This window comes from Pristiophorus japonicus, chromosome 11 (genome assembly GCF_044704955.1).
Source record: "Pristiophorus japonicus isolate sPriJap1 chromosome 11, sPriJap1.hap1, whole genome shotgun sequence".
NCBI classification, from domain to species: Eukaryota; Metazoa; Chordata; class Chondrichthyes; family Pristiophoridae; genus Pristiophorus; species Pristiophorus japonicus.
This window is the reverse complement of record NC_091987.1, coordinates 32,611,210-32,631,742: the sequence shown is the minus strand read 5'-3', so window position 1 is coordinate 32,631,742 and position 20,533 is coordinate 32,611,210. Positions and strand designations below refer to the sequence as shown.

Genomic DNA, 20,533 nt, shown 5'->3' with positions numbered 1-20,533 from the left:
TGCATTGCCGTACACAGTACTCTAAGTCAGAGTCAATACCGGGCCACCACACGTGGGATCTGGCTATCGCTTTCATCATTACTTTACTCAGGTGTGTGCTGTGGAGATCCGCGATGAACGTCTCCCTGCCCTTTTTTGGTAGCACTACGCGGTTACCCTACAACAGGCAGTCTGCCTGAATGGACAGCTCGTCCTTTTGCTGCTGGAAAGGCTTGATTGGCTCTTGCATTTCAACGGGGATGCTGGCCCAGCTCCCATGCAGTACACAGTTTTTTACTAGGGACAGCAGAGGATCTAGGCTGGTACAAGTCCTAATCTGGCGGGCCGTGACAGGTGACTTATCATTTTCAAACGCTTCCATGAACATCAACAAGTCTGCGGGCTGCGCCACCATCAACAAGTTTGCAGGCTGCGCCATTTCCACCCCGTGGTGGGCAATGGTAGCCGACTGAGAGCATCCACACAGTTCTCAGTGCCTGGCCTGTGGCGGATGGTATAGTTATACGCTGATAGCGCGAGTGCCCACCTTTGTATGCGGGCTGAGGCATTAGTATTTATCCCCTTGTTTTCAGTGAACAGGGATATGAGGGGCTTGTGATCGGTTTCCAGCTCAAATTTGAGGCCAAACAGGTACTGATGCATTTTCTTTACCCCGAACAGACACGCTAATGCCTCTTTCTCAATCATGCTGTAGGCCCTCTTGGCCTTAGACAAGCTCCTGGAAGCATAGGCGACAGGTTGCAACTTCCCCGCAACGTTAGCTGCTTATAATACACACCCGACTCTGTACGACGACGCATCACATGCTAGCACGAGTCTTTTACACGGGTTATACAATACAAGCAGCTTGTTGGAGCATAAAATGTTTCTGGCTTTCTTAAAAGCAATTCCTTGTTTTTTTCCACATACCCAGTTCTCACCTTCACGCAATAACACATGTAGCGACTCTAAGAGGGTGCTTAACCCCAGTAGGAAGTTACCAAAATAGTTGAGTCCCAGGAACGATCGCAGCTCCGTGACGCTCTGTGGCCTGGGTGCGTTCCTGATAGCCTCTGTCTTGCCGTCTGTGGACCGAATGCCGTCCGCCACGATCTTTCTCCCCAAAAACTCCACTTCTGTTGCCATGAAGACGCATTTCGACCTCTTCAGCCGCAGCCCTACGCGATCCAGTCGCTGGAGGACCTCCTCCAGGTTTTGTAGGTGCTCGACGGTGTCCCGACCCATGACCAATATGTCATCCTGAAAAACCACCGTGCGTGGTACCGACTTGAGTAGGCTCTCCATGTTTCTCTGGAAGGTCGCTGCAGCTGACCGAATTCCAAACGGGCATCTGTTGTAGATGAACAGACCCTTTTGCATGTTGATGCAGGTGAGGCCCTTCGAAGACTCTTCCAGCTCCTGCGTCATGTAGGCCGAAGTCAGGTCGAGCTTGGTGAACGTCTTGCCTCCTGCCAGCTTCGCAAATAGGTCGTCTGCCTTAGGAAGCGGGTATTGGTCCTGTAGCGAGAAACGATTAATGGTTACTTTATAATCACTGCAAATCCTGACCGTGCCATCACTTTTGAGTACTGGAACAATCGGGCTGATCCACTCGCTGAATTCCACTGGGAAGATGATGCCTCGCGTTGCAGCCTGTCCAGCTCGATTTCCACTCTCTCCCTCATCATGTGAGGTACCGCTCGCACCTTGTGGTGAATGGGTCGTGCCTCTGGGACCAAGTGGATCCGCACCTTTGCCCCGGAAAAGTTTCCAATGCCTGACTCAAAAAGGGAAGGAGATTTGTTAAGAACCTGGGTACATGAGGCCTCATTGACATATGATAGCGCTCGGATGTCATCCCAGTTCCAGCGGATTTTGCCCAGCCAGCTCCTTCCAAGCAGTATGGGGCCGTTGCCTGGGACAATCCAGAGTGGCAGTTCGTGCACCGTGCCCTCGTAGGTGACCTTGACCATGGCGCTGCCCAGGAGTGATGAGCTCTTTGGTGTACGTTCTCAGTTTCGTGTGGATGGGGCTCAGGGCTGGTCTGAGTGCCTTGTTGTACCACAGTGTCTCAAACATCTTTTTACTCATGATGGATTGGCTAGCGCCAGTGTCCAGTTCCATGGCTACAGGTAAGCCATTCAATTTTACATTTAGCATTATAGGTGGACATTTCATCGAAAATGCATGCATCCTGCGTACTTCAGCATCTGCCTCCTCTCTCTGAGGCTCGAAATTGCTTTGGTCCACCATGGACCGATCTTCCCATGCCATGTGGTGGTTAGTAGGTTTTGCAGAGCTTGCAGCTCGTTGGAGGTGCTCCATTTGTTCCACAGCTCTTGCAAACATACCCTTTGAAGCGGCATGAATAGGCTGAATGGAAGCCTCCACAACGCCAACAAGGTGTAAATTGCCTTGCATTCATCCTTTGTTGCAGACTCTGAGTCATCTGGGTCACCTGAGGCCTGCTGGCAGTTGCAGACTCATGGTTTCTGCCCTGTGCATTTCTGCTCGCAAACATAATTCCCGTTAATTTATGAACATTGCTAGCACTTGTGTGCTGAGAGATTTGTTTGGTGTTATCACTGGTGGACATAAATGCCTGTGCTATCGCAATGGCGGGTCGGTGTCTCAACAGTCAAAAGTTTTCGTAGGATGGTCTCATGGCCAGTGCCCAGTGCAAAAAAAAGTCCCTGAGCATTTGCTCCAGGTAGCCATCAAACTCACATTGTCCTGCAAGTCGCCTTAGGTCAGCGACTTAGCTCGCCACTTCCTAACCTTAAGATCACTGGTACGTATAGAACTGATACCTCGCCATCAGCACGCTCTCCCTCGGGCTAAGATGCTCCCGAACCAGTGTACACAGCTCCTCATACGACTTATCTGTGGGTTTCACTGGAGCCAGAAGATTCTTCATGAAGCTGTAGGTCGATGCCCCGCAGACCGTGAAGAGGACCGCTCTCCTTTTTGCAGCTCTTCCTTCTCCGTCCAGCTCGTTGGCTTCAAAGTACTGGTCTAACCGTTCGACATAGGCTTCCCAGTCCTCACCCTCCGAGAACTTCTCCAGGATGCCCACAGTTTGCTGCATCTTTGTGTTCCATTCGTGTACTCGTCGCCAGTTGTTGTGTTCCTAACACAGATGAGACGGCAACCAGGGAGGTTAAAGTAACAGTGACCTCAGTCTTTATTAAGACACTCCAGAGTGAGTAACAGGCCTTAGGGAGCCGGCTTATATACAGTGCTCCCAAGCGATGCTGGGATCCCTTGGGATTTCAGGGGATGCGCTTCCTGTGGAGGAAAATGGGAGTGCATGGCTTTACAGATACACAACAACCACCAACTTCAACCCTCCAATACACACACAAGTGGCAACCGACATCACGGTTGACCACGAAGCTGAACTCATCATCCCCAGCAGCCCAGCAAGGCCAGCTGCGCAGCAGCCCAGCGAAGGCCGAACCAACTCCCCTGCTTCTGTGTTTGTACCAAGACGATCGACTAGGGAGCGGAAAACCCCAGATCATCTCACCCTGTAAATAAGTGTACTATTGACTTTGGGGGGAGTGATGTTATGTATGCAACACCATGTCACCAGCATTTTACCACCACCAGTGGGCGCATCTGTTGGAGTCCCAAGGGATCCCAGCATCCCTTGCGAACACTGTATATAAGCAGGCCTCCTATGCTGTGCGAGCACTCTGGAGTCAGAATAAAGAGACTAAGGTCACACTTACTCATATCTACAGTACTCAGTCACATTGCTTTATTTGAGACATAACATATTGCTCCATTGAACTATCAGCATTCTTTAAGATGGCATCTAAGCTCCTTAATGTGGCATCTCGCTCACTCTTCCTCTTCCTGCTCGTTGTATTAAAATCAAGACTTATTGCAATTAAAATAATTCTTTCCCAGGTTTTCCACATTGTATTGCTCCTTACTACAGTTTTCTTCTCCAACAATTTACACGTTCTCTTGTACTCTCCAACTTTGGTATTACCTTCAGCTAATAATTGAAAGCTAAATCAACTGGTGTTGATGCTCCAGTCAAAAGTATTAACCATCTGTTGGCCTCTGTCATTGCGGCTACCTTATTTTAGGATGTGGTGTCTTTTATTGTCTAGTAGCATGTCTTTCTACTCAAGTGCGTGCATATAGTGATTTGGTTGCTCCCTGACTAAACAATTTCTGGTGATGCACAACTTAGATTTTGAACTTGATTGTGTGAATGTTCAAAATGCTAAAATGTGATATTGGGATTACACAATATTCCAATGGCAACCTTGGAGAATTGCTCAACAAAGAAATTGTACAGATCAAATGGTGAATTGCCTACGCATCACCAGTTTTCCCTGGAAAATTATCAAAACTAAAGCTCTAGACAAGTTATCTACATAAATACAAATGAGAAAGTCAATATGACTCATCTCAGTTAAGCTATCTGGAAGGATTCCTACTGTATCTCACCGCCACCTCCTCCACCAACCAAACCCCCACCCATCATGGTGTCCAATTGCTTCTCGGGGTTTTTACCTCGAATACTCTACCTGGAATGATCACTTTTTGTATGAAGAACTAACTTGATGTAATCCTAAATTTGACTTTAACTAGATTGCACCTGTGGCCCTTGATCAACAACTTTGAACTGCATATTCTGTATTTACTTAAAACAATGTTAAAAAAAATCAGTATCTGCACCCTCTGGAACTCTCTCAACCTGCTCTAACATGTGTTAAAAGTCTAAGAAGTCAGTCATGAGCTATTAAAGTCCCATCCAACACTAGAGTACAAGTCACTGGCGAAAGCAAACAAAGCTGGGTAAATTCAAAAGTATTGTGACCATTTTAACAGTCTAAAACAGGTACAGCTGTGACAGATGTAGTAGTGTGACAGCTCACATGCAATCCAGGTGTGCATTTGGGCAATTGTTTATTTTGTCAGTGCCTTTTTTTAGATGAATATGCTAATGAGGGGTCTAACACCTGTTTCAGAGCGCCTTGAGCAATTTGTCAGCGCTGATTGGAGCAGGTGCTGCTTTGCTCAGGTTTTCTGGAATTTGCTGCGATTTAACCAGTGGCCGCCAACAAACATATATATATTTTAAAAAGAACTATTTTAATGTGCAGCCAAGAGGAGACTGTGTTGCTGTCCTGCAGTGGCCCATGATCAACCCCTCCAGTTCTTACTCGCTTCCCCCTCCCCCCCCACCCCCTGGAATTACCCGAGGGCAGTTTCCAAGAGCTAAGCAGCACAAATTCAATCTGGCCACGTGGGCGAGCTGCTTCTAGAGGCATGACGGGCACCAGCAGCTTGCCTTGATCATTACAATGCGGCCCAGGGCCAATTTCTGTTGAGCCTCAGGCCTCCTGGTTCAGGCGTGTGCTGCACCCGCTAACAGGCCATAACTAGTTTAGTCCCCCAAGGGTCAAAATAGGCTCCCATTGTTAGGACATCAACCAGCACCTCATCAAAGAATACTTCAATCATTCTTTCAGTTGCAATTGATGTCACAGTCATCACCGTAGAAATACTTTCCAGTGTGTAGAGCTCCTGTCAGAAAGATGGTCAACTTCAAATCAAACTTAGTTGCCACGAGCTTCTATTAGTGCTGTTAGAAAACATGTTCAGATAGGTCAGTGAGTGATAGGTCAGGCGAGGTTCAACACTGCCTCCTGTACGCCAGCACAGCCTTCGGCCGCCTGAGGAAGAGAGTGTTCGAAGATCAGGTCCTCAAATCTGGCACCAAGCTTATGATCTACAGGGCTGTACTGATACCTGCCTTCCTGGATGGCTCAGAGACGTGGCTCATATACAGTAGACACCTCAAATCGCTGGAGAAATACCACCAACGATGTCTCCGCAAGATCCTGCAAATCCCCTGGGAGGACAGACGCATCAACATCAGTGTTCTCAATCAGGCCAACATCCCCAGCATCGAAGCACTGACCACACTCGACCAGCACCGTTGGGCGGGCCACATTGTTAGCATGCCCAACACGAGACTCCCAAAGCAAGCGCTCTACTCGGAACTCCAACATGACAAGCGAGCTTCAGGTGGGCAGAGGAAAGCCTCCTTGATAAAGTGCAACATCCCCACCGATACCTGGGAGTCCCTGGCCACAGACAGCCCTAAGTGGAGGAAGAGCATCCGGGAGGGCGCTGAGCACCTCTCGTCTCGTCTCGTCGCCGAGAGCATGCAGAAAACAAGCGCAGGCAGCGGAAGGAACGTGCGGGAAACCAGACTCCCCATCCATCTTTTCCTCCAATGACTGTCTGTCCCACCTGTGACAGAGACTGTAATTCCTGTATTAGACTGTTCAGTCACCTGAGAACTCACTTTTAGAGTAGAAGCAAGTCTTCCTCGATTTCGAGGGACTGCCTATGATGATGATGATGAGTGATTATGCTTCTGCAAGAAGATTTGATTTCATTTCTGCAGACACATGAAACTTTGCTTCCCACACAACAGGACTGAAATAGATCCAGTTCTTTGTCACAGTGATTACAAGTGGAGCATGACATCCGGCAGTGGTGAACGTGGCTTTGAACAAACCATCCTTGTATATTGTTGGACTAGAATCAAACCCAGTACAGCTACAGCACTGGCATCTACCCGGCAATGTCGGACACTGCCCAGGTCTGTCCTGTCCACAAAAAGCAGGACAAATCCAATCTGGCCAATTATCGCCCCATCAGTGTACTCTCAGCAAAGTGATGGAAGGTGTTGTCGACAGTGCTATCAAGCGGCATTACTCACCAATAACTTGCTCGCCAATGCTCGGTTTGGGTTCCGCCAAAACCACTCTGCTCCAGACCTCATTGCAGCTTTGGACAAGGACAACAGAGCTGAATTCCTGAGGTGAGGTGAGAGTGACTGCCCTTGACATCAAGGCAGCATTTGACCGAGTGGTATCCAGGAGCCCGAGTAAAACTGAAATTAATGGGGATCGGCGGGGGGGGGATTTCTCCACTGGCTGGAGTCATACCTAGCACAAAGGAAGATGGTTGTGATTGTTGGAGGTTTATCATCTCTCCCCCCAGGACATAGCTGCAGGAGTTCTTCCGGCCAGTGTCCTAGGCCCAAACATCTTCAGCTGCTTCATCAATGACCTTCCCTCCATCATAAGGTCAGAAGTGGGAATGTTTGCTGATGATTGCACAGTGTTCAGTTCCATTCGCAACTCCTCAGATAATGAAGCAGTCCATGTCTGCATGCAGCAAGACGTGGACAACATTCAGGCTTGGGCTGATAAATGGCAAGTAACATTCGCGCCACACAAGTGCCAGGCAATGACCATCTGCAACAAATGAGAATCAAACTACCTCTCCTTGATATTCAACGGCATCATCACCGAATCCCCCACCATCAACATCCTGGGGATCACCATTGACCAGAAACTTATTTGGACCAGCCACATAAATATCATGGCAACAAGAGTAGGTCAGTGGCTGGGTATTCAGTGGTGAGTATCTCCCCTCCTGATTCCCCAAAGCCTTTCCACCATCTACAAGGCATAAGTCAGGAGTGTGATGGAATACTCTTCATTTGCCTGGATGAGTGCAGCTCTAACAACACTCAAGAAGCTTGGACACCATCCAGGACAAAGCAGCCGCTTGATTGGCACCTCATCCACCACCTTCACCACCGGTGCACCGTTGCTGCAGCGATCATCTACAAGATGCACTGCAGCAATTTGCCAAGGCATCTTCGGCAGCACTTCCCAAACCCATGACCTTTACCACCGAGAAGGACAAGGGCAACAGGCGCATGGGAGCACCATCACCTGCAAGTTCTCCTCCAAGTTGCACACCATCCTGACTTGGAAATATGTTGCCGTTCCTTTATCAGTGCTGGATCAAAATCCTGGAACTCCTTCCCTAACAGCACTGTGGGAGTTCCTTCACCACAAGGACTGTGGCAGTTCAAGAAGGCGGCCCATCACCACCTTCTCCAGGGCAATTAAAGATGGCCAATAAATGCTGGCCTTGCCAGCGACGCCCATATCCCGGAACGATTAAAAAAATATATACTCCGTATGTGTCAATTGATGCAGATAATTATGAGAGAGATTTTGTAAAGGAACTCAAAATGGATAGGAGCAGGAAGTTGGGAAGGACATATTTCTAACCTTCCAAGTCTTACATTTCTCGGTGCAACCCATGAAACTTCAACATTGGATCTTTTTGAGAATTCTGCCTCAAGCAGGACTCATTCTAGATTAGGGGGATTTACTTGTATCCATTTTTTCAGACTTTCCTCTTGTCCCCCCCTCCAGTCCACATTCATTGGCAATAAGGCTATGAGATTAAGGATCTGTTTTAACATGACTGTGCCAATCCTGAGCCAAATGTGGAGCATCCATATGGCCATAGAAGAGCCAACTTCAGCTTCAATTATTAGAGTTTTCTGTGACTGTCATACTTCTTCTATATCCAGACTATCATATATGCGAGCAAAAGCTCTGTGCTTGCCCCCTCCACCCAGAAAAATAATTCATAAACGTAGCTGCGGCTTGGGTTCCATTATATGAGGATCACAATTTACTGAGTCAATTAGCTTTAGTTCAGCTACAAGCAAACAGTGCTGATCAGCCTCCTTGCCAATGTAGGTGATATAGCTCTCAAAGATCTTTCAACTGATGCAACTCTAATTGATGGGGTGCACTTCATAGTGCAAGGAATTATATTACTTGATTTGTGGTAGTTTTGAAGAATAATTCTAATAGTATTGCTTGATACCATTACACACTGCACAGTGGTATGTTGCCTGTCAAATGCTATAAGGATACTCCAACATTTGCCCCTTTTTACTTTGTGTACTGTTCTCTAATGGCCATTATCAACTTTCTGCTTGTGAACCATGCATTTTAAAAAGAATGGCCAGGTTTATGTTTACGTAAAAACATTTAGATGTTTTCTAGACCAAATAAAGCATGAATTATCCAAGCTTATTAAACATTTATTTATTTTTCAGCAGAATTTTAGTTTTATTTATATGACTTGCATCTCTTTCTTTGTTTAGGATTTTGTGTGTCTTTAGTTGAAGACGAGGATTCACACCAGCAAATGATTATTACAGATGTCAAAGAAGGAGGCCTGGCTTCGTCTAAAGGTAATCTGGTTCTCTTCACGCATATTTTTAGCTTTTAAACTTTTAAGTGCGTTCAATTTTGTCTGCCTGTTGCAAAGATAATTTGAAGTTCCTTTTTAACTAGCACGCCACAGTTAATGAAGATTGCTTTTTTTTTTATTCGTTCATGGAATGTCGGTGTCGCTGATAAGACCAGCATTTATTGCCCATCCCTAAGTACCCTTGAGAAGGTGGTGGTGAGCTGCCGCCTTGTACCGCTGCAATCTGTGTGGTGAAGGTACTCCCACAGTGATGATATGAAAGGAGTTCCAGGATTTTGACCCAGCGACAATGAAGGAACGCCGATATACTTCCAATGTTCAGGATGGTGTGTAACTTGGAAGAGAACTTGCAGGTGATGATACTCCCATGCATCTGCTGCCCTTGTCCTTCTACGTGGTAGAGGTCGCAGGTTTGGGAGGTGCTGCCGAAGAAGCCTTGGCAAGTTGCTGCAGTGCATCTTGTAGATGGTACACAGCCGGTGGTGGATGGAGTGCCAATCAAACGGGCTGCTTTATCCTGAATGATGTCGAGTTTCTTGAGTGTTGTTAGAGCTGCAAATGGCGAGTATTCCATCACAGTCCTGACTTGTGCCTTGTAGATGGTGGAAAGGCTTTGGGAAGTCAGGAGGTGAGACACTCGCCACATAATACCCACCCTCTGACCTGCTCTTGTTGCCACAGTATTTATGTGGCAGGTCCAGTTAAGTTTCTGGTGAATAGTGGCCCCCAGCATATTGATGGTGGGAGTTTCGGCAATGGTAATACCGTTGAATGTCAAGGGGCAGTGGTTAGACTCTCGCTTGTTGGAGATGATCATTGCCTGGCACTTGTCTGGCATGAATGTTACTTGCCAATTATCAGCCCAAGCCTGAATGTCGTCCAGGTCTTACTGCATTCAAACATGGATTACTTCATTATCTGTAGAGTTGCGATTGGAACTGAACACTGTGCAGTCATCAGTAAACATCCCCACTTCTGATCTTATGAAGGAGGGAAGGTCATTGATAAAACAGCTGAAGATGGGTGGGCCTAGGACACTGCCCTGTGGAACTCCTGCAGCGATGTACTTGGACTGTGATGATTGAGCTTCAACCGCCACAACCATCTTCCTTTGTGCTCGGTATGACTCCAGCCAGTGGAAAGTTTCCCCTCCTGATTTGCATTGATGTCAGTTTAACTCGGGCTCCTTGGTGTCACACTCGGTCCAATGCTGCTTTGAAATCAAGGGCAGTCACTCTCACCTCACCTCTGGAATTCAGCTCTTTTGTCCATGTTTGGACCAAGGTTGTAATGAGATCTGGAGCCAAGTGGTCCTGGCGGAACCCAAATTGGGCATCGGCGAGCAGGTTGTTGGTGAGTAAATGCCGCTTGATAGCACTGTCGACAACTCCTTCCGTCACATTGATGATTGAGAGTGGACTGATGGGGTGGTAATTGACCAAATTGGATTTGTCCTGCTTTTTGTGGCCAGGACATACCTGGGCAGTTTTTCACATTGACGGATAGATGCCACTGTTGTAGCTATAATTGAACAGTTTGACTAGAGGCGTGGCTTGTTCTGGAGCAAAAGTCTTGTCGGGGCTCATAGCCTTTGCTGTATCCAGTGTGCTCCACCGTTTCTTGATATCACATGGAGTGAATCGAATTGGCTGAAGACTGGTTTCAGTGATAGTGGAGAGCTCAGGAGGTGGCCGATATGGATCATCTACTCGGCATTTCTGGCTGAAGATGGTTTCAAACGCTACAGCCTTTTCTTTTGCACTCATGTGCTGAGCTCTGCCATCATTGAGGATGGGGATATTCATGGAGCCTCCTCTCCCGTTAGTTGTTTAATGGTCCACCTCCATTCACGACTAGATGTGGCAGAACTGCAGAGCTTTAATCTGATCTATTGATTGTGGGATCACTTAGCCCTGTCTGTAGCATGCTGCTTCCTCTGTTTAGTATGCATGTAATCCAGTGTTGCAGCTTCCCCAGGTTGGCACCTCATTTTTAGGTACACCTGGTGCTGCTCCTGGCATGCTCTTCTACACTCCTTATTGAAACAGGGTTTGTCCCCTGGCTTGGTGGTAATGGTAGAGTGAGGGATATGCCAGGCCGTGAGATTACAGATTGCGGTGGAATACAATGCTGCTGCTGATGGCCCACAGCGCCTCATGATACCCAATTTTAAGCTGCTAGATCTATTCCGAATCTATCCCAATGAGCACGATAGTGTCACACAACATGATGGAGGGTGTCCTCAGCGTGAAGACTGGATTTTGTCTCCACAATGACTGCTACCAATGTTGTCATGGACATATGCAACTGAATCGGGTAGATTGGTGTGGATGAGATCAAGTAGGTTTTTCCCTCGCGTTGGTTCTCTCACCACCTGCTGCCGACCCAATCTGGCAGCTATGTCCTTAAGGATTCGGCCAGCTCAGTCAGTAGTGGTGCTACCGAGCCAATCTTGCTTCCAAAATTCCTGCTTTTTACATTTGGGAACGATCGGGTAAATGCAGCTTACCGATGAATCTAATCAATCCAATCTAACATGTATAATGATGGCCATTGCTCATTCAACTGTACTGCAGATGCTTACATAAGCCAAGTTTTCACTCTTACACTTGTTAAGAAAATTTAGTGATATTTTTGTTTCAGGATCTATTTGGAGCTCCTTTTTACAAGAACAGTGAAAACCACCCATATGCAAATTGCACATACAGGTACAAAGTCTCAAATCCGGCTGTCCGAAAATCGGAATTGTCTGAAAACCGGACATTTTTGAGAAAATCCCATTTGATATTCAGTAGTCTGGAATCTGTCATTATTGTCCAAAAACCGGCGGGCTGGACTAGTTATCGGCTTCGGAGATGCGGAGGGTCCTCTTTGAAGAAATCTTGACGGGCATCGCGCCCCGAAAATCGACTTTTGCGAGGCCTCACCGGGTCCATTTGCACTTCGTGGAATTTTCAGCCCATAGATTCTCTTGTCCAAAATCCGAAAACCGCCACGGTCCCGAGGTTGCCGGATTTGAGACGTTTTCGACCCATCGACTTTCTTGTCCAAAATCCGGAACGATCCGAAAATTGGCATGGTCTCAGCCACGAGGTTGTCGGATTTGAGACGTTATACTTGTACCATAATTCATTTCCTCACACAGTCAAATATGTTACATTCTTGTACTCTTAATTTGATTCATGTCTTAAGTTCATACCAGTATATTCGTTCTGGTTATCAGTCATGTTTTTTTATCACTACTATTCTGACTTCAATCCTGGGGAATCTAAAGCAATATGTGGAGGAGAAAATAAAGAGAAAGTTCTTGAATAAATCCATCTAGACAAAACTGAGAATCTTTCCTATTGAAATTTCCACTGGATTTAGTAACTACTGATCACGCAATTCCCAATTTGATGTTTCCCAACTTGATAAAGTCCTAGGATCTTTGCCAAAGCCAGTGCCCTGGTAGACACAATCTCAAGAACGTTAGGAATTTACTGTGTCTTGGCACGTGCATCCTGAAGAATCGCCAAACAAATACAATTTTGATGCTGAGATTAAAAAGAAAAACTGAATGTTGGAAATCTGAAATAAAACAAAAAATGGTAGAAATGCATAGCAGACCATCCAAAACAAAGGGGAGGAAATAGGAACAGCAGTAGGTCATTCAACCCCTCGAGCCTGTTCCACCATTCAATGAGATCACGGCTGATCTACGATCTAACTCCATATACCCGCCTTTGGCCCACATCCCTTAATACCTTTCGTTAACACACAGCTATCAACTTTGTACCACCAATGAATACCACCAACGATGTCTCCGCAAGATCCTACAAATCCCCTGGGAGAACAGACGCACCAACGTTAGCGTCCTCGACCAGGCCAACATCCCCAGCATCGAAGCACTGACCACACTCGATCAGCTCCGCTGGGCAGGCCACATAGTTCTCATGCCAGACACTAGACTCCCAAAGCAAGCACTCTACTCGGAACTCCTTCACGGCAAATGAGCCAAAGGTGGGCAGCGGAAACGTTACAAGGACACCCTCCCTGAAAAAGTGCAACACCCCCACTGACACCTGGGAGTCGCTGGCCAAAGACCGCCCTAAATGGAGGAAGAGCATCCGGGAGGGCGCTGAGCTCCTCGAGTCTCGTCGCCGAGAGCATGCAGAAAACAAGCGCAGGCAGCGGAAAGAACGTGCGGCAAACCTGTCCCACCCACCCTTTCCCTCAACGTCCCACCTGTGACAGAGACTGTGGTTCTCGTATTGGACTGTTCAGCCACCTAAGAACTCGTGCTAAGAGTGGAAGCAAGTCTCCCCCGATTCCGAGGGACTGACTATGATGATGATGATGATGATCAACTCCAATTTAAAATTCACAATTGATCTCGTATCAATTGCCATTTGTGAAAGAGAGTTCCAAACTTCTAATAACCTTTGTATGTCGAAGTGTTTCCAAATTTCACTCCTGAAGTTTTTAGACTATGCTCCCTCGTCCTAGAATCTGCAACCAACGGAAATAGTTTCACTCTGTCTACCCTATCTGTTCCCCTTAATATCCTAAAAACTTCAATCAGATCTCCCTATAACCTTCTAAATTCTAGGGAATACAATGCTAATTTGTGCAATCTCTCCTCTTAACTGAACTCTTGAAGTCCATTGTGTCAGCAAACATAATCCTAATCTCTTGTAGCTCCATTTCCACGAGGCTTACACATGAATAGCCGCTTGGGCAATAGACCAGAGGGTGCCTGGTGTCCATGAAATACTACCTCAGTGCAACAAAATAACAACTAACTTGCATTTATATAGTGCCTTTAATACAGTAAAACATCCCAAAGCACTTCACATGAGTGTGTAGATGAATAAATCAATTCGTTCCTAGCACTTAGTGCTGGGGTAAACATGGAGGGGTTGTGGAAATGAAAGTAGTGAAAGGGTTTTCGAAGAGGCAGTTTCTCTTGGAGAAAAGGGATACTGGATTGTACTTGCTTCCCACCTTCCAGATAGTCTTGGAATTTAAAAAAAAGGCCAATAGTAGCACCAATATCGTGATAGGTGGAAGGATGGAGATAAATTGTGAATTAGAGAATGAGTTGAAGGAAGGGGGAGGAGGAGTTTTTTTTCAAAGGGCAGAGGGTAAAGTTTGAGAGATTGGAGATAGTTGGGAGGTGGAAACAAGGAAGTTGTCCAAGTTAGCCATATTAGTGATCAGGACAAGAGAGTTGGCAAGACTATGTGAGTTGCCTGGGATGAGAGGATGAGTGTGGAAGTGAACTAATTTGAAAGGTGTCGTTGAATGAGAACAGGAGGGCAAAAGGAGAGGAAGTCGGGGGATTAAGATGAAGGTTGAAGTTACTGACAATGAGTGGATGCTTGGTGCAAAGAATAAGGGAGGAGTAAAGAGCGGAAATCGAGACAAGAAAATTATCATGGGACTTGGCAGGGGATTGATGACAAAGACTTTGAGTGAGAGGCAGGAAGAGGGTGAGATGCTCAAATAAAGAAAGGGTGCCTGAGAAATATGGGGAGAAGATGAGTTGGGACTTGGCAATAAGAACCATATTGTTGCTACAACAGTTGGGGCACACAATGGAACATGCACCCAAACAAGGGTGAAGGAAAAGCAGTTCCTGTCCATAAGCCAGGTTTCTATCAGTACCAGAATTAATCTGCAATGGAGTTATGAATGGGCCTTGTTTGTGATAGTGATCTTGAGGGAAGATATGAAGCAGGCCAGTGTCAGGAAGAAGGTTAGAGAAGTTAATTTCCTGGAAAGGTGCAGAGTGGGATGATTGCTGGGAACTGGAGATGAGGCAGTTTGCGTTGCTATGCGCAAGAGCTTGTGACGGGTGGCACAATAGGTTTGCTGGAGGGTATTCGGGCTTAAGGAGAGGGAGGTCTTGAGCTTCAGCCAGGTATGGTGGCAAAAGGTGAGGTTAGTAGGTGACAGGGATTTGTTGTTAAAAGAAAAGGATGGAATGAGTGGGCGTATGGGAGACCGAGGCATCATAAGGTGGGATAGATTGAGAGAATAGAGCAGGTATGTCACGTGACTAGTTGAGCGGATAGGGGCTCAGATTCATGAAAAATGCGCACACAAGTGGACACAGAGGGAAGCTTAAAATACATGGCTAGGTGGCAGAGAGCTTAGCCATGCAAAGAATTCATAGAATCATAGAAGTTTACTGCACAGAAGGAGGCTATTCGGCCCATCGTGTCTGTGCCAGCCGAAAGAGTTTCCAGCCTAATCCCGCTTTACAGCTCTTGGTCCGTAGCCCTGCAGGCCCCGGGACTTCATGTGCACATTCATTTTTAAATGCGAAGAGGATTTCTACCTTTCAGGCAGTAAGTTCCAGACCCCCACCACCCTCCGGGTGAAAAAAAATTCTCCTCCGCTCCCCTGTAATCCTTCTACTAATTAATTTAAATCTATGCCCCCTGGTTATTGACCTCTCTGCTGAGGGAAATAGGTCCTTCCTATCCACTCTATCTAGGCCTCTCATATTCTTAGAATTAAGGGTTTGAAATGTAGAGTCACCAGTCCACTAGTTGAGATCAGGCCTGTCTTGAGGGTTGAGCACCAAGGCTGATGTAATCATTGGCCAGGCTCACATTAATGGCTGAGTAATGGTGGTCCTGTGGGTGATCGTCTGGTAGTTACAGTGTGTCTTCAGTGGGCTTGTTCTGTCTCTAATCTTGTTTACTGCTCAGTCTTGTCCTTTTGGGTTCCACAACAAATGTAGCTTTCCTGCTCCAAAAAAAATTGGAAGCAGCAATCCAATTGCAAGAAACTACAGTTTCCTCAGTTCCAACTTACAGCTGAAACTAATTTCATTCTAAAACCTTGGGTAGTGTCCAATTCTAGACTTTTAAGAACAGGTTTGCCCTTCGAAGTAGGATCATATAGATCAGAATGGATACCAGTTGAGCACAGTATAGACAGTGAAACATGCAAGCCCCACTGCTTCTGTGAATTTGCCTAGAGGTCAAATACTGAATGGAGCCTTTTTGTTTTGTGATGCTATTGCCTGCTATCTTTAGAGTAATGGAAGCAGTACCCTATTGTGATATCCTACTTAATAGTAATTGAAATTTGTGCTCAGCTTAGTGTGCAATGGAATCAAAAAAAAAAAATTGTTTCATCATGAAAACTGCAAGAATTCAAGCCATTCATTCATGCAGAGGCTGGAGAGCAACAACATTGTGACTAGAGCCATCTTTTCAGGGCTTTAGTTAATGAATTTCAATTCACTGGCTGAATGGGCAATTTCGGCATGCTGTCTAAAAATAATGGGGACGAATTTCCAGAGCATTCTCCTGTTCATTTGACGACTTCGATGGAAGATTTGCGAAACCCCAGAAAAACGGCTTAAACACAATTTAAGACTTGATAACCCTGTAGAAATTCAGCCCCGAGCTGTTTAACTGTAATAAAAACAGAAAATGCTGGAAATACTCATGGCAGGCAGCATTTATGGCGAGAGACAGTGTTAATGTTTCATGTCGATGACCTTTCATCAGAACTGGAAAAAGTAAGAGATGTTCTGTTTAATTGTGGCTACTTGTACTGTTTTCCCAATGCACTTTGTTCCAGATATATATTTTCAGTCATAAAGTACTATCTGATGCATAATTAATACGCATGATTGTAAATGAAAATTGGAGCTTGTGTTGCGGCAGAGAAACACAGTGTTACCTAGCATACAAATCAAAATGAGCAAGAATATATGTTAACTTTATATGGCCTTTCAATGAAATGGCTGTAAACTTGCCATTATTGGCCACTGGCCATCATTTGAATGTTCCTGTTAGTTGACCACAGGGCTGTGGGTGTTTCACGTAAATTAGGGCTAGAGCAAGTGTGTCATCAGTCTCACTGTTTTATTAAGAGCTACTCAAACCAATTTCTGTTTTAACACTGCTCCAAGTAACTAAAGTTATTTTGGAGGGAGGGGGTAATTAGGAAATAGACACTAGTTTTGTCCTTCTTTGGGCAAGAGCAGAACTCGAGCTATTTGTCGCTGCCCAGTTAACGAGAATATTTCAAATTTGTCTTTAAGAAAATAAAAATTCTCCCCTTCCCACATGCTTTTGCTTCTCTTCTTTACTGGCAGGAATCAGTCTTCGATACAAAGTGCCTGATTCCAACCGCGTTGCACTTAAATATGGTGTGGTGGAAGCAGAGCTGCGTAATGAAAAATATCCGTATTAGATCTTTTTTCATAATCTTTAGATAGAACAAGAAGCTTTAGATAGATCAAATATTGTGAATTTTGAAAAATGTGATCCCAGCTAGCTATATTAAGATTTCCTTTTACAACTCTTTGCTTCCTTCTATCCAACCATCTGCTTATCCACATGGTCACATTGTCATTGATTCCATGTGCCATTACCTTTGCCATAGGTCTCTTATATAATACTTTTTTGAATACCTTATAAACCACCATATTCCCTTTATTTATTCGCTCTGTGTTCAAAGAATTCCATAAAATTGGTCAATTAGACATGCTGTTTAGAAATTTGTCCTGACTGGTCATGATGAACTTTTGTTTCTCCAAGTGCACAGTAATTTCATCCTAAATTATTGACTCTAGTAGTTTACCAACAGCTGAAGTAAGGCTATCTGGTTTATGATTTCCCACCTTATCCATGTCTCCTTTTTTGAAGGTAGGAGTCACATTTTCCACCGTTCTGTTCACTGGAATAATCTCTCTGATTTTCTATTTTTCCCCAAACAAGTTTTATGTCTTCAACTTTTTTCCCCCCATTTCTATTCTTATTCTCACTGAATTTATTCTGCGTTTTCACTGTACCTCAAATGTTCCCCGACTTTTAGGTTACCTATTTGCTCTGCTTCATTATACAGAACCAAGCCAAGTAGTTGTTTTTTTTATTCATTCATGGGCTGTGGGCATTGCTGGCAAGGTCAGCATTTAGTGCACATCACTAAATGTCATTGAGAAGATGATGATAAATTGCCGCCTTGAACTGCTGCAGTCCGTGTGGTGAGGTTACTCCCATAATGCTGTTGGGGAGGGAGTTCCAGGATTTTGACCCAGTGACGATGAAGGAATGGCAATATATTTCCAAGTCAGGATGATGTGCGATTTATAAGGGAAATTGGAGGTGGTGCTGTTCCCATGTTCTTGCTGCCCTTGTCCTTCTAGGTGGTAAATGTCATGTGTTTGGGAGGTACTGTCAGAAAATCTTGGTGAGTTGCTGCAGTGCATCTTGTCGAGGTTACACACTGCAGCCACAGTACGCCAGTGGTGGAGGGAGTGAATGTTTAAGATGGTGGATGGGGTGCCAATCAAGCGGGCTGCTTTGTCCTGGATGAGCTTCTTGAGTGTTGGAGCTGCACTCACTCAGGCAAGTGGAGAGTATTCCATCATACTCCTGAGTTGTGCCTTTTCGGTGGTGGAAAGGCTTTGGGGAGTGAGGAGGTGAGACATTTGCCACAGAATATCCAGCTTCTGACATGCTCTTGTAGCCACAGTATTTACGTGGCAAGTCCAGTTAAGTTTCTCGTCAATGGTGACCCCCAGGATGTTGATGGTGGGGGATTTGACATTCAATGTGAAAATTGTTATGCATTTTTTAACTAGAACCACAATGCTGTTGAATGTCAAGGCGAGGTGGTTAAATTCTCTCTCGTTGAAGATGGTCATTGCCTGGCACTTGTGTGGCGCGAATGCTACTTGCCGCTTATCAACCCAAGCCTGAATGTTCTCCCGGCCTTGCTGCATGCGGGCATGGACTGCTTCATTATCTGAGGAATTGCAAATGGAACTGTGTACTGTGCAATCATCAGCGAACATCCCCACTTCTGACCTTGTATTGGAGGGAAGGTCATTGATGAAGCAGCTGAAGATGGTTGAGCCTAGGACACTGCCCTGAGGAACTCCTGCATCCATGGCCTGGGGCTGAGATGATGGGCCTCAAACAACCACAACCACCTTCATTTGTGCTATTGCTGGGAATGACTCCAGCCAGTGAAGAATTTTTCCATTGACTCCCATTGACTTCAATTTTACTTGATGCCACACTCAGTCATATCCTGTTGGTGCCAAGGGCAGTCACTTTCACCTCACCTTTGCATTCAACTCTATTGTCTATGTTTGGACCAAGGCTGTAACGAGCTCTGGAGCTGAGTGGATCTAGCCGACCCCAAACTGAGCATCGATGAGTACCACTATTGATACCACTATCGACGATCCCTTCCATCGCATTGCTAATGATTGAGAGTAGGCTGATGGGACAGTAATTAGCCGGATTGGATTTGTCCTGCTTTTTGAGGACACGACATACCTGGGCAGTTTTCCACAATATCTGGTAGGTGCCAGTGTTGTAGCTGTACTGGAACAGCTTGGCAAGATGCTTTCATTTTAGAGCACAAGTCTTCAGTACTATAGCCGGGATTTTGTCAGGGCCTACAGCCTTTGCTGTATCTAGTGCACTCAGCTGTTTCTTAATATCACGTGGAGTGAATCAAATTGGCTGAAGACTGGTTTCTGTGCTGCTGGGGACACTGGGAGGAGGCCGAGATGGATCAGCCTTGTCTTTTGCACTCACGTTATGTTCATGGAGCCTGTTCCTTCTCCCGTTATTTGTTTAATTGTCCACCACCATTCACGACTGGATGTGAATGGACTGCAGATCTGATCTGATAATTGTGGGATCGCTTAGCTCTGTTCGCTGTTTCTTCTTCTTGGGCGGTCCCTCGTATCGAGGATGACTTGCTTCCACACCAAAAAGGGATGAGTTCACAAGTGTTTCGATGAAGGACCTGATATTCCAGGTCCCGAACTGCATATTGAAGGGTGGAAGATGCCTGTGCGTGGATTTTTTTAACGTGGGGTGGCTGTTGCACACCAGCCACCACACAGGCTTGACAGAGCTAGGTCTTGGTCCAGTGGCAAGGATTAACCAAGATGACTGGAGACCAGCTCTGCTGCACGGACCTAGTGCGCGCACACATTGCAGCGTGGCGGCCCCGACCTGCGAGGAAACACCAGTGGCAGATCGGGGCCATAAAAAATGCGGCGGCCATGGGCAGCGTGGCGGCATACCGCTGCAAGGTACAGCGCGAGCCGGTTCAGGAGGGCAACTGGATCGCATGCATGTAGTCCTGGAGTACCGATTCATTACCCGAGGGAGGGTGGTCGGTGGTTATCAGCAGGAGGTTTCCTTGCCCATGTTTGACCTGATGCCATGAGACTTCATGGGGTCTGGAATCAATGTTGAGGACTCCCTGGGTCACTCCCTCCTGACTGTACTCTGGTGGGTCTACCCTGCTGGTGGGACTGGACTTACCATGGGATGGTGATGGAGGGGTCTGGGACATTGGCTGAAAGATATGATTTTGTGAGTATGACTATGCTGTGGGACAGTCTCCCAATTTTGACACAAATCCCCAGATGTTAGTGAGCAGG

The 20,533-nt window shown here is 46.0% G+C and overlaps 1 protein-coding gene across 2 annotated transcripts in view; it reads left to right on the top strand.

Annotated features, from left to right (window-relative positions):
- LOC139276003 (rho guanine nucleotide exchange factor TIAM1-like) overlaps positions 1-20,533 on the top strand; it is a 421,871-nt gene that overhangs the window by 246,120 nt on the left and 155,218 nt on the right. For both annotated transcript variants that reach the window (XM_070893321.1, XM_070893322.1), the window contains exon 15: positions 9,002-9,091. In XM_070893321.1, coding sequence (XP_070749422.1) covers positions 9,002-9,091 — 90 coding nt within the window. The remainder of the gene's footprint in view (positions 1-9,001; positions 9,092-20,533) is intronic.